Source organism: Sus scrofa, unplaced genomic scaffold (genome assembly GCF_000003025.6).
Source record: "Sus scrofa isolate TJ Tabasco breed Duroc unplaced genomic scaffold, Sscrofa11.1 Contig1206, whole genome shotgun sequence".
In the NCBI taxonomy this organism is placed as follows: domain Eukaryota; kingdom Metazoa; phylum Chordata; class Mammalia; order Artiodactyla; family Suidae; genus Sus; species Sus scrofa.
Window position 1 is genome coordinate 759,895 of NW_018084833.1, and position 13,594 is coordinate 773,488.

At 65.2% G+C, this 13,594-nt stretch overlaps 1 protein-coding gene across 1 annotated transcript; it reads left to right on the plus strand.

Moving 5' to 3' along the window:
- The first annotated feature begins 401 nt into the window (after positions 1-401).
- LOC110258087 (endoplasmic reticulum mannosyl-oligosaccharide 1,2-alpha-mannosidase-like) lies at positions 402-11,322 on the plus strand. The gene is made up of 14 exons (XM_021081248.1): positions 402-478; positions 550-721; positions 2,337-2,445; positions 3,123-3,238; positions 4,135-4,280; positions 4,498-4,607; positions 5,511-5,696; positions 6,206-6,354; positions 6,668-6,856; positions 8,335-8,525; positions 9,173-9,293; positions 9,776-9,973; positions 10,056-10,187; positions 10,544-11,322. The coding sequence occupies exons 1-14, from the start codon at positions 402-404 to the stop codon at positions 10,745-10,747; spliced, it is 2,100 nt and encodes a 699-aa protein (XP_020936907.1). The 3' UTR covers positions 10,748-11,322.
- Positions 11,323-13,594: the final 2,272 nt, after the last annotated feature.

Consider the following 13,594-nt stretch of genomic DNA (forward strand, 5'->3'; position numbering starts at 1 on the left):
ATGAAATTATATATATATATATGTGACTGGGTTACCTTGCTGAGCAGCAGCAATTGACAGAACATTGTAAATCAACTATTTAAAAAAAAAAAAAAGACCCCAAGAGCTGGCCTGACTCTGACTCTTCACGGGACCTCTGTCCTCTAACGGAGCCCGGCCCCTCGCCCGACAGCCAGGCACCTGTGTCAAATCACCTGGTTGGTGGTGGCGGGGGGCAGAGTCAAGACCTGGGGTGGAGCACAGAGGCTCCCTGGAGATGTGGCGGAGCGGTGGACATCTGCCTGGGGTCAGCGCCATCGAGAAGGTCCGGCCGCAGCCCACGGCCCGCAGGCCTTGGGGCAGTCGGGCGGGGGGCGCGGAAGGGCTCCATCCCAGAAGCGCCCGGAGACCCGGAGGCGCGGATGCAGGCTCCTCCCGTTGCCATGGCCACGGCCGGGCTGGGCAAGGTCCGGCGCAGGCGCAGAAGACCGCGGCTCGGGTCCCGCTCCCGCGCAGGCGCGCCGCGGCCTCCGAGGCTGGCGGTCTAGGCGCTGCGGGGGCCGCCCGCAGCGTCGGGCCGGCTGAGCGCTGGGCGCGGCCGGGAGCCTGGCCTCCTGAGGCGCCAGGGCCGCCCGCTGTCAGGGACTCGTGGCTCGCGCCGCGTGGGGGCTTCGGGGTGCTGGCGTCGAGTCTGGGCCGGAGCCCCGACGGCGGCAGCTGCTGCGGCTGCTGGTTCTGGCGGGTGAGGCGCCCCCGCGCCGCGGGGAGGGGCCGCCGAGGACGGACGGCGGCTGCGCTGTTCCCGGCGACGGGGCAGATGGGGCGTGTGGCGGGTGGTCCCAGGCCACGACGAGGGATGAGGCAGGGACCTCACCCTGGCCTGAGCTCCACAGCTGCAGCCGAGGCCATTCTGCCACCCGCCGAGGACCCCGTCGAAGAACTACCCGCCTTCTGCCGGCGGCCTGTCTGGAGCAGAACCTCCCCCACACCTCCCAGGCAGCGCTCAAATCCTGTATAGGTTTCTCCTGGCACCCTCCTCCTGACCAGCCCCAAGTCCCCCGCGGTGTGACTCTCTGTGGTGGCGGGGAGTCGTAAAGCCACCCGATGACCACGCTTGTTTGTGTGGTCTTTGGCAGAAGAGCCTTGGACTGGACCCTGGACTTGGCAGCGGTGCCCAGCCGAGACCCCCGTGTCCCTGTCTGTCCCTTGCCTGGGGAGTGAGTTCACGCCGACTTTAGCTTGTGTTTCAGTGACACCCTCGGCATCGCTCTGCGTGCGCGCGCCTGGGAATAAGACCCTCAGTGGGATTTTGGTTTTCCGGTCAGATGGGATGTCTGTTTTAATTTGACGCCCTTTTCCCCTGGTCCCTAACATCAGCTTGCTGATGCTTCTCTGTCCGCTTGTCATGTCCTGATGGCGTCTGTCCGTACCTGCTCCAGCTGGCCTCTAGAGCTAAGACACTCATAAACTATCTTCTCAAACCCACTTCCTTTAGAGAAACATTGCCCTGGTCGCCGCTTAAAACCTTCGAAGGATGTCTTGCTCGGACTCAGGTGTATGTCCGGAGGGCTGCTTTTTTGCCCGGAATAAGAGGGTTTTGTCGCGCTACTGACGGGACACCAAAACCCCCCAGCCTAACTTGATCTTCCCGACCTTCATTCTGTAATTTCTGATTCCCGTTGTCTCAGAATATTTGAGGAGAAACAAAACTCTTAATGCCTTGTCCCAAGTCCCTCTGCTTCTTAAGTTGCCTTCACATCTCTGGTCCCAGACTGCAGTCCTGAAAGTTGAACGGGACATCACTGCAATAAAAGGTGTCTGCTGAGCTCACTGAGGTCCCATCACCAGGCCTGGGGAGCCGGGAGTGTCCCGTGGCCAACCACACAGGGCCAACCAGTCAGTCATTTCCCTTCCGTTTGTTCTAAAGATGACTGGCAAGGAGTCAGGATGCCAGACAAGGATCTTATCCACACCGAAGGGGCGATGGGGTATGAGCCGACGGCCCTTGCTGCACGCTGGTCCTGGGCTGCGGGCCTGGGCCCAGCGCATCTGAGCAGCGGCAAGGCCCGGATGGGGCCTGGGCCAGGATGCTCGGGAGGCCGGTCCTCCTCCACGGGCCACGCACGGGGCCTGACGCTTTCAGGGCACGTTTTCCGTCCTCTCCTACGTGGACCAGGGCGACGTGTCACCTGCGGGGTCCCGGCAGCCTGAGACCCCTGCGGAGAGGGAACTGGCCGCGGCTCGGAAACAGCGGGGCTGCTGAATCTCTCGGCGTCCCGGCAGAGTCTGGAGCACGGGGAGAGGGCTCCAGTTGGGCCATTTTCGGTGAAACGCGTGCTCGCCCGTCCCTCTCGTAGCAATGGAAGCAGCTGTCGAGGTTACAGCGGAACGTGATTCTCCTCCTGCTGGCGTTTCTCGCGCTCTGCGGCCTCCTGTCCTTCGTCAGCCTGGCTGAGGAGTGGAAAGGTACCAGCTGCTGCGGGCGGCCTGAAGGGAGGCGTGTGGTCACGGAGGGGGACAAGACAGGGGCAGCGGTGGTCCTGCAGCGGCAGGAGGCAGGGGCCGCAGCGGATGGGCAGGAGGAGGCAGGAAGGAGAAGCCTCGGGGGTTTCCACACAGCCCCCCGGCCGGAGGGTGGCCGTGGCTCAGAGGCTGTGTGCTGTTCCCAAGGGCCCGGGCAAGGGCTGGCCTCGCGGCCCGGCTCCGGTCAGGGAGGGTCCGGTCCCGAGGTCGGACGCTCAGTGTCACCGCGTTCGTGCGCCTCTACCACGGGCCACCGGGTGTTCGGGAAGGCCGGGGCCGGGCCGGTGTGGCTGGAGAGGCCCCGTCTGCACTGCCCTGAGCTTGCTTCTCTGAGGAGGACAGCCAAGCGCCTCTGTGGGGAGCTCCCTCTGTGCCCCGAGGTGGAGACGGTGGCAGCAGGGAGCCGGGCTGTGGGCGGGGAGAAGGGCGAACCCCGGAGGCTCTAGAGAAGGTGGGATTCCCTCGGCCGTTCTCGGCTCCCGGCACCTGCTTTCCGGTGGTTCCGCTGCGTCCTCCTCCTTGTGCAGGAGTCAGGGCCGGGCGTGCGGTGCTCAGCCACCTGCCCCGCTCTCCTCCAGGCCTGGTGGCCTGTCTCGGGTGACCTAGGTTCTCTTGCTCAGCCCTGGAGGGCAGGTCGTCGGAAGAACTGAACGTGAGACCAGCCAACCCACCCATCCTGCCAGCTCCTCGGAAAGCAGAGGCGAAGCCGGAAACCCTCCCGGGGGGCCCACCGCAGGTACTGTGACTCAGCCGTACGTGGGGCTGTGGCCGGGTCCTTTCCAGAAGCCCTGGAGAACAGCGGGTGCCGTTTCAGATGGACGGGGAGGGTTCTGATCCTCAGCCCGCGTGTGAGGGTTGAGCCTCAGGTGTCTCGCGGTGGGCTGGTTGGACGGAGGATTCCTGGGGAGAGGAGGAGGGGCCCTCTCTCCTTCCTCCTCTTTGCAGGCCTGCTGGGCAGGCTCCTGGTAGGTGTGAAGGAGACGGGTCCCCTGTCCCTGGGAGTTGCTGGCCGGGGGCACTCAGGCAGGTGCTCCGTGTGGACCTGCCCCCACCGAGTTGCCAGGGCCCCGAGTGGCAGGGTCGGGCCTGGGAGATGGGCTTGGGACTCCTCAGGTGCGGGGTGCATGTCCTCCTAGTCATGCCCCCCCGCCGCCCTTACGGGGGGGGGCACTGGGCAGGTGGGTGGGGAGTAGGGGGTGTAGGGCCCAGGGGATGGGAGGCTGCCACAGAGCCTGGGAAGGTCCCTGCAGAGGGAGGGAGGGGGCTCCAGGGGGGTGGCCCCGAGAACCCGGGTGCTGTGCAGCTGGGGACGCCCGGCACTGCCGAGGCCCCCCAGGGAGAGTCCCCGGGCCAGCTGCCTGCCAGACTCCCTGCTGCAGGGCTGCCGGCGGGATGGGGGCGGGGGGCTGCCCACAACCTGTCTTCCTGGAGGGGCTGCGTGCGAAAGAGCCGGCGGGCGTTCTTTCCTCCTCTTCTTTGTTCCACGGGAAGGTGGACGCGGCCTCCTCCGGGAAGGGACAGCCTCTCAGGGTCCACCCGCAGCGTGGGGCCGGCCCTGAGCCGGAGGCAGGTTCCAGCTGCAAGAGAACCAGCAGTTGAGTCGTTTCACGCGTGACTCTTGTGTTTGCGCAGAGGCCTCAGAGGCATTTCCGCCGGGGACCCCCCAAGCTGCAGATGAGAGCCCCCGAGAGCGATGCCAAGGACAGGGGGCAGGATGCGGCGGCCCCGGGGGCGGGGGCGGGCGGCGCTGGCTGGGAAGGCGCCGCGCAGAGAACCAGGTACCAGGAGCGGGCGGGGGTCTGAGTGTGGGAGACCAGGTCCTTCTCTGGGGCAGCTCTTCTCCGAAAAGCAGGGGGAAGCACCGGGCCGGGGAGGAGGGCTTACCCTTGAGGCGGCTGCCTGCGGGTGGCGCTCCCACCTGGGGTCTGAGCCAAACCGCAGCGCCCCGTGCCTGTGCTCCGGCTCTGAGCGCCCCTCCTCGTCCGTCCCCTCCAGCTGGAGAGGAGCCGCGACAGAGCCGGAGCAGGGCACCCGAGACCCCTTGAGGAAGGCAGAGGGCACCCCCAAGCCTTCCCCGCAGGCTGCGAGGATCCCACAGGATCCAGGTGAGCTTGCACCCGGGCCCCGGGGCCTCTCCTGGGCCTTCGGACGTTGGGGGCGAGGGGGCACAGAGGAGCATCGGGCGAGGGGGTGGCTCCCGCCGCCGTGCCCCGTGCCACTCTCCCTCGGACACCCCGCGGGCCCCGGTCCTCGGGTCGGGCCCTTAGAGCTCTGGTGACGACAGTGGCTCCTGGGCGGCCTGGCGGCCTGGGCCGAGCACTGCAGCCACGGGAGGCACACGCCAGAGGAGGCGCGTTTCTGGGCCGGTGTCCGGGGGGCGGGGTCCTGGGTCCGAGGCCTGTGGGCACATAGCTGGCCCTCATGGTGCCCCCGGGCCGACAGCTGTGGGCGACCTCGCGGGATCCCCGCCTCCGGCCCCGGTGGGTGGGGGCCGGCAGGGCTGGCGCCCTGTGAGCGCTGCGTGGCCTGGCCCCGTGTGGCATCGGGAATGGGCGCATGGCTGTGGGTATCGACACGGGTGGCCTGGAACACGTGAAGGGGCAGCTGTGGCCACACACGACCCCCGCATGGTCGCCCGTGTGCACGTGGTCTTGAGAGGGCGCCGTGGGAGGGTTCCTCGCGGCCTTGGCGGTGCTGGTAGCCTATCGCGTCCCCTGCGGACGCGCCCGGAGCTGATGGAGCCGGGGGTGGGCACTGGGAGATGAGGTGTCCTGTCCCCGGCACCCGTCCTACGTTGCGTCCCCAAGCCCAGATGGCGCAGGCAGCAGCACTGGTTCTGTGGCCTCGGCTGCCTTTGCCCGCTGAGTGTCCCCTGCCCTGAGGGTCGCGAGGGCAGGAGGGCAGCGGGCGTGGCTCTGAGCGTCGGTCCTGCAGCACCGCCTCCTGTCCCCCGCTGGTGCTCCTGGGGCCCTCGGAGGCATCCCCACGGCCCGCTTCCCTCCTCCCAGCCCAGCAGAACGAGCGCCAGCAGGCCGTGGTGGAGGCCTTCCGCCACGCGTGGGCCGGGTACCACAAGTTTGCCTGGGGCCACGACGAGCTGAAGCCCGTGTCGCGGTCCTTCGCCGAGTGGTTCGGCCTCGGCCTCACGCTGATCGACTCCTTGGACACCATGTGGATTCTGGGCCTGAAGAAAGGTACCCGCTCACGCCTGGCGCGCGGCCGGGTTCCCGCGGGTGCCCCTCGGCAGGCAGCCAGACAGCTTCCCGGGACGTCTTCCCTCCCGGGTCCTTCTGGGGCCGCGTTTGCCCTCGTCCTGGGTGCCGGGGTGGACGTGCTGGGGCCCGGGGGCGGTTCCTCTGTCCCCTGCTGTCCACTCGTTGGGGTGCTGTGTCTCGGGTTTCTGCGCTGGTGACGTCAGCACCGGTTTTCAGCCTGGTGATTGGGCTGAAGGCTGCCCGCCCCCCAGTTGCTCTGCGGTGCTCCTTTGTGTCGTGGCCTTGGATGGTCCGGCATTTGTCCTAAGCTGCCAGGCTGTGCCCAGCCGCGTTCCGCCCCCCGCCCCACATATTTGGCGCCGGGACGTGACAGCCCCGCAGGGACAGAGGCCCCGCAGGGACAGAGCTCTCCAAGGGCCGCGCGCGTGTCCCGCCGTGGCTCTTGACGCTCTTGACGCGTCCTGTACCGCTGCTGTCTCGTGTGTCAGAATTTGCAGAGGCCAGGGAGTGGGTGTCCGAGAAACTGTGGTTTCAGAAGAACGTGGACGTCAATCTGTTTGAGAGCACGATCCGGATCCTGGGGGGGCTCCTGAGCGCCTTCCACCTGTCGGGGGACGACCTCTTCCTGGAGAAGGCTGTGAGTGTCCAGTGCTCCACAGTCGTGCTCGGCTCGTGGGGTCCGGGGCGGGCGTTTGCTCCCACCTCCCGGCTCCGATCGATGCACACGAGTCGGTCCCCGCACACGTGCGTGTCAGCGCCTGCGGGAGAACCTTCCCGCGCTGCTGGAGTCCAGCTCGGTGTCTGCTGCCGTTGGGTGTTGGGGCCCCGGGGGGCCCCAAGCTCATGCTTTTCCACTTAATTGGATGAAAACGGGTGACGGGCCAGCGTGTGACGTGGAGGCAGGGCCGCTGGGGGGCAGCAGTGAGTGACTCCTCGCTGTATTGTGTCAGGAGGACTTTGGAAATCGCTTGATGCCTGCGTTCCAAACACCCTCGAAGATTCCGTACTCCGACGTCAACATCGGCACTGGAGTTGCTCACCCGCCCCGATGGACCTCCGACAGCACGGTGGCCGAGGTGACAAGCATTCAGCTGGAGTTCCGGGAGCTGTCCCGTCTCACGGGCAACAAGAAGTTTCAGGTACGGAGGGGCTGCGTTTCTGGCTGGAGCGGGTTTGTCGCGGGAGCTGCCTCTGCTCATCGCAGCGGGTGCAGTTTGCGTGGCCGGTGGGCTGGGCCAAGAGACGATGTTGTTTGGGGGACTGTCCCCATTCTTTCTTGGAGGACGGCAGCGTCTTGTGGTACCAGGCGCGCGGGCATGAAAGGCATCGACTGGGAGGGTCCTGTGCCCGGCCCGCCCTCGCTCGTGCCCGTCCCTAGGGCGCTGCCGGCGGACGGCCTGTCGTGCAGCGCTCTGCGGGGCCCCGGTTCCCCCCACGGTTGTCCTGGGGCCCGCCTGTGCCCTCGTGCGGGGTGGCCCTGTCGCGGTCACGTGCTGCGGGATGTGTTGAGAGGCCGGGTTTCTGTGGCCAATTCTGTGCTGGCGACCTGGTGGTCGTCCCTGCGGGGGCTCCCGGGGTGGGCGCCGTGCACACGTCTGCCCTGGTGCGTGGTCAGTACAGACCTGTCCGTGGATGGAGGACCCCCTGTAACAGCTGTCTTGCCCCCCGTTGCCTGAGTCCTCAGCAGTCACTGTCCCAGTCACCCGGGCCCCTGTGGACCAGTTCGCAGCATGTGGCTTTTCTCCACGTTGATCTGTTTCATCAGCTTTGCTTTTCTTGAGGTTGGCGTGGGGTCTAATTGGGGAGCCCGGCCTCTCCCGTGCACGCTGCGTGTTCTCCCGTGTTTGCTGCTGTCACCGTCATCTGCTTTTAGGAAGATGCCTGGCACTCTTGGCGCCTCGCCTGGTCGCTGCTCAGCCCTAGGTGGCTGCACGAGGCTTTGCTCTGGCGGTTCCTCCTCGTGGGGCTCTCCCGTCAGACGGCAGTGGCGGTCTGTCTGCCCCCCGGGCTCTCTGCTCTGCAGCTGCGGCCTTGTCACTGGGCTTCCTTTTCCTGGGCAGCAGTCTCTCCTCCTCCCTCCGTCACGCGGGCCTTGACCTATTTGCCGCCAGGGACATGAGCAACAGGCTTCCTGCCCTGGTCCCGCCCCGCAAAGGGTGCATCTTGCCGCAGCACAGACCGAACACGTACCGCCTGGTGCGGGGTGAGCCGGCTGGAGTTGCACGTGCCCTCACTGACCATTTGCAGAGCGCCGCGTGTGAGCGGTCGGCGTGCGCGTGTCCTCTGTGTACAGCTGTGGGTCCCGGTCCCCTGCCCGTTACTGGACTGAAGCGTTGGTGTTTTCTGTGTTGTTGGCAAACCCTCACCCAGGGTCTCGGCAGCGTGCTCCTGTGACATCTCTCAGGACCTGGGCAGACACCGCCCCTGCACTGGGGCTGGGAGTTGTCCCCGGGACCCGAGCAGCCCCGTCGGCAGGGCCCGCGGCCTCCGCGGCCCAGCGAGGCAGCCGCATCTGTGGGTGGCCGCAGACCTGGGCGCCGTGCGGTGCGGCCGCTTCTCCAAAACCCCCCGGAGTGGCGGGGCGGAGCCGCTCACCCGCACCCCCTGGTGCCCGCAGGAGGCGGTGGAGCAGGTGGCGAGGCACGTGCACTCCCTGTCGGGCAAGAAGGACGGGCTGGTGCCCATGTTCATCAACACCAACAGCGGGCTCTTCACCCACCTGGGCGTGTTCACCTTGGGCGCCAGGGCCGACAGCTACTACGAGTACCTGCTGAAGCAGTGGATCCAGGGCGGGAAGACGGAGACGCAGTGAGGCCCGCTCCTCTGCCTCGGGCCCCAGCGCTCGGGCAGGGCACGGCGGCCTCCCCAGGCCGGGCCTCGGCGCCTCCGTGGGCGGCCTCTCTCCCCACGGCCTGCGTGCAGAGGCAGGGCCTGGCCGGACCCCGGGGGCGGCGCGTGGTCCGCGCCAGGCGGGCCCGGGTCTTCCTTGGGGCCCAGCACCCGGCGGAGGGAGGGCAGCCGGGAAGGTCCGGGCCTCCTCTGCTCAGCACCCTGCCGCTCAGCCCGCACGCTGTCCTGGGAAGCAGCGCGGCAGCTCACGGTCCGGCCTGGAACAGGCAGACGAGCCCTCGTGAGGGTGCTGGCTCCGCCCCGGGGTGACCGTGACCCCGACTCGGGGGCGGGGCAGCCCCAGGCCGATGCCCGGGGGAGACACGAGGGTTGTGCCCCTGGGAGCCCGTGGGGTGGGCTCAAGAACCGGCGTGGGCGTGAAGGGTCCCGGGCTCTGCCCGGGCTGGTCTGGGGGGCCCTGGGGGCTATGGAGGCGGGACCCCTGGGGGCGAGCCAGGCCTGGCGGCCCCTGGAACACACACAGCAGCTCAGGCTGTGCCCTGTCCCCGGGAGGCTGGGGCCGAGCAGCCGCCGGGCCTGAGCACGGGGCCCTGCTGTCTGCACAGGCTGCGGGACGACTACCTGGAAGCCGTGGAGGGGATCAGGAGGCACCTCCTGGGCAGGTCGGAGCCCCGGAAGCTCACCTTCGTGGGGGAGCTTGCCCACGGCCACTTCAGCGCCAAGATGGTGAGCAGGAGCCTGGTCCAGCGGGGCCTTGGCGCCCCCCCCCCCAACTTGTCCTTGACGCCCGATGGTGGAGGGAGCCGTGCGATTCTGGCCACAGAGCAGGAGCTGTCGGGGCGGCCTTGGGCTGCAGGGCCTGGGGTGTCCCGGGCCGGCAGGGGGAGCCGAGGTCTGTGGGGTGCCAGCGCCCCTCCCGCCCCCGGCCCCTCCCCTGCCCCGGGGCCCAGCCCTCCACTCCCAGCCCCGCCTGCAGCCCCGGCCCTCCTGTCGGCACTTGGGGCGGGGGTGGGGGAGCCCCGGATCAGGCGGGCGGTCCTCCCGGCAGCTTCTCCCTGCCCACGTGGAGCCCTGGGGGCTCTGCCTGCGGTTCAGCGCCCTGTCCGAGCCCTGCGGGCCCGCAGGCCTCCTGGGGTCCCCGGGGGCGGGAGCGGAGGGGGCGCCGGCCCGCCGTGGAGGCCGTGCTGGTGGAGACCCTCTGGTTTCAGGACCACCTGGTGTGCTTCCTGCCGGGGACACTGGCTCTGGGCGCCCACCACGGCCTGCCCGCTGACCACATGGAGCTGGCCCGGGCGCTCATGGACACCTGCTACCAGATGAACCGTCAGATGGAGACGGGGCTGAGCCCCGAAATCGCGCACTTCAACCTGTATTCCCAGAAGGCCGCGAAGGACGTGCAGGTCAAGGTGAGCTGGCGGCGGAGGGGGCGGTGCTGGGGGGAGCGAGGGGGGCGCAGGGAGGCGAACCCTGAGCCCGCGTCCTCCCCAGCCGGCTGACAGGCACAACCTGCTGCGGCCCGAGACGGTCGAGAGCCTCTTCTACCTGTACCGCTTCACGGGCGAGCGCAAGTACCAGGACTGGGGCTGGGAGATCCTGCAGAGCTTCAACGCGTACACCAGGGTGAGCGTCCCCGGCTCCCGCCCGTCCCCTGCCCTGGCCTCGCCGTTCAGGGTGCACGGGACCCGGGGGCCAGGGGGCCGGGCCCGCCTCCTTCCGGTCTCGAGGGGCCAGCCCGTGTCGGGAGGGTCCCTGCAGCGGCCCGAGGCCACAGAGCGGGTCCTTTGCGGGTCCCCCATGTGGCCCGCGCAGCACTTTGCACCTGGTCACTGGAGGGCTGCTGGCACCCCAGGGCGCCTCGGGAGGAGCCCCGCCGGGCCCCGGGCGGGCTGCGGTGCGTGGGCTCGGAGGGCGCCTCGGCCGGCCGCCCCGCACGGCCGACCTGCGCTCGTGACCCGGCGGCCTGGGCTCTCGCGCAGGTCCCCTCGGGCGGCTACTCGTCCATCGGCAACGTCCAGGATGCCCGCAACCCCCAGCCCAGGGACAAGATGGAGAGCTTCTTCCTCGGGGAGACCCTCAAGTACCTGTACCTGCTCTTCTCCGACGACCCGGACCTGCTCAGCCTGGACGCCTACGTCTTCAACACCGAGGCGCACCCCCTGCCCATCTGGGCCCCCGCCTAGGGCGGGCCCGCTGCCCGGTGGGCGCGGCTCGGGGCTCTGCCGCGCGTGGTCGCCGAGGGCGCCTGTCGGCAAGACCCTGGCCCTGCCCTCGGCTGTGCGGCGCCCACCCAGCTGGCGGGACGTGCTCCGGGCCGGGCCGATGGCAGAGGCCAGCGGCCGTCCGGCCCGGGACGTTTCGGGTCCTCGGAGGCGCTTGAGGGGGCTGCTGGCGCCCGCGCTCCGCCTCTGGCTCCGGGCGCCTCGCCTGGTTGTCATCAGGACACTGGCCATCAGGAGCCCGTCGGAACACGTCAGCGCTGTGATGTGGGGAGGCCCTGCCCCCGGGAGCCTTCCGCCTCCTTCCTGAGAAGATCAGATTCTGACTCGATTCCCGAGGCCTGGGCGCCTCCTGCTGCTGCGCCGCGCACGGGCTCCGTGGGGGTCCCGGGGCCTGCGGTCACCCTGGGCCACTCGGGGTCCCCGGAGGCGCGATGTGGTGGTCAGAGACGGGAGCCGAGGGGCCAGCCCGGGTGCGGCTCAGCCTCGAGGTCTCAGAGCCTGTGGACGTGCCCTGACCCCAGGGTCTCAGGGGGTGTCCGTGACCTTATGGACAGCAGCTGGCTCCAGGCAGCTGCAGTGTTTACACGTTGGACTCAGGGATCCTCCCCCTGCCCTGCAGGTGCGGGGCGGGGCGGGGCGGGGCTGGGCGGGAAGGCCACCTGCTCCCAGGCCAGCTCCGTGAGGGACTTCTCGTGGGGAGAAAAGCAGTTTGCTCCAAGTGTGATGTTCCGTGTCCGTAGGATCTCGGTTTTGGTGAAATTGATATTGTTTGGGTGTGGATGGGGAGACCAAAATTTTGATGGTCTCACCTCCACATTCAGCCCCCGAGACCCCCGTTTCCATCTGCTCCTCGGTCCTTAGGATAATACACCTGCAGCTTCCCTGTTTTCATGTCAGGATGCATGTTCAGTTTTAGGTGGGGCAGTGCCATCCTACCCAGCTCACCACAGAAACAAGTGCCAAGGGGTGTGGTCACTTTTGTGGAACAGAAGTTAATGAATTAAAGAACTTAGGATGATGGGAGAGACCAGCAAAGCCAAAGCAGAGAGACGGTCGTCAGCCAGCAGCCGGGCGGCAGCTCTGAGCTCCCGTTCCCCCAATGGGAATGTTTTATTTTAAATCAGGGTGTTCCCTGGAGGTCTAGTGTTTAGGACTTGGCACTTTCACTTCTGCACCTAGGTTGGGTTTTTTTGTTTGCTTTTTGTCTTTTTAGGGCTGCACCCACAGCATATGGTGCTTCACAGGCTAGGAGTCCAATCGGAGCTGTAGCCACCGGCCTACACCACAGACACAGCAACACAGGATACGAGCCGCATCTGCAACCTACACCACAGCTCACAGCAACGCCGGATCCTTAACCCACTGAATGAGGCCAGGGATTAACTTGCATCCTCATGGATGCTAGTTGGATGCGTTTCCACCACACCAGAAGGGAATTCCTACACCCACGTTCAATTCCTTGTCTAGGACCTGAGATCCCACAGCAAGCTGCTGCACACCACGACCAAAAAACAAAACAACGACGACAACAAAAAACCAGAACCATCAGAGCCCACTTTCAACACCAGCAACAACAAAGTCACAGGAAAATTTTAAAGCAGGAAAGCATGGTCCACTCCAAGGAACAAAATTAGTTGATAGAGACCCTCCCTGAGCAACTGCAGACGCTCGAATTATTAGCAAAGGACTTTTAAGAGAAATGTCCTGATGCTGTAGGCAATCATTAGAGACATGCAAATCAAAACCCCAGCGAGGTGCCACCTCACACCTGTCAGCGTGGCTATCATTAATATGTCCACAAATAACAAAAGCTGGAGGGGGCGTGAGGAACAGGGAACGCTCCTGCACTCTGGGTGGTCATGTAAGGTGGTACAACCACTCTGGACAACAGAACGGAATTTCCTCAGAAAACTAAATACAGAACTACCATATCGTCCAGCAATCCCACTTCTGAGCATGTATCCAGATTAAAGTTGAATTCAAAATGATACCTGCACCCCTGTGTTCACGGCAGCACTATTCGCAAAAGCCAAGACATGGAAACAACCTAAATGTCCATCAGCAGATGGATGGATGAAGAAGATGTACACACACACAATGGAATACTACTCGGCCATAAAAAGGAAAAATAATGCCATTTGCAGCAACATGGATGCAACTAGAGACTCTCATACTAAATGAAACAGGTCAGGAAGAGAAACACCATATGATATCACTTGCATGTGGAATCTAAAATAAGGCACAAATGAACCTGTCTACAGAGCAGAAAGACCCGGAGACGTGGAGAACAGACTTGTGGTTGCCAAGGGGGAGGTGGGTGGGGGCGGGGTGGACGGGGCGTTTGGGGTGAGTAGATGCAAACCATTCCATTTAGAATGAATGAGCAGTGAGGTCCTGCTGTGCAGCACAGGGAACTCCAGTCACGTCTCTCGGGATAGAACATGATGGGGGACAATATGAAGCAAAAAAATGTGCATAGGACTGGGTGACTTTGCCATGCCGCAGAAATTGGCAGTGTTTGTAGATCAACTGTAATTTTTAAAAAAAGGAAAAAAGGATATATACGTATTTCGGAATCACTTTGCTGCACAGTATAAGTTAATACATCGTAAATCAACTCCAATAAAATATATTTTAAAGATAAAATTGGAAGAGAAGAAATGAAACCAACAGTATTAGCAGATGACATCATTGTACACAGAAACAAATCTATAGAAACCACAAGAATTAATAAAGAGAATTCAGAAAGGCCAAAAATGCCAAGAGAGCTCAAGCTCAAGGGAAATACGCTCCTAGACGTAAAGGAAA

Excerpts from the sequence above, each read along its gene's own strand:
- LOC110258087 (XM_021081248.1), top strand. The coding sequence starts at position 402 with ATGCAGGCTCCTCCCGTTGCCATGGCCACGGCCGGGCTGGGCAAGGTC. Across the intron at positions 5,697-6,205 it reads GATTCTGGGCCTGAAGAAAG|AATTTGCAGAGGCCAGGGAG; the intron begins GTACCCGCTCAC and ends CTCGTGTGTCAG. Across the intron at positions 9,294-9,775 it reads GCCACTTCAGCGCCAAGATG|GACCACCTGGTGTGCTTCCT; the intron begins GTGAGCAGGAGC and ends CTCTGGTTTCAG.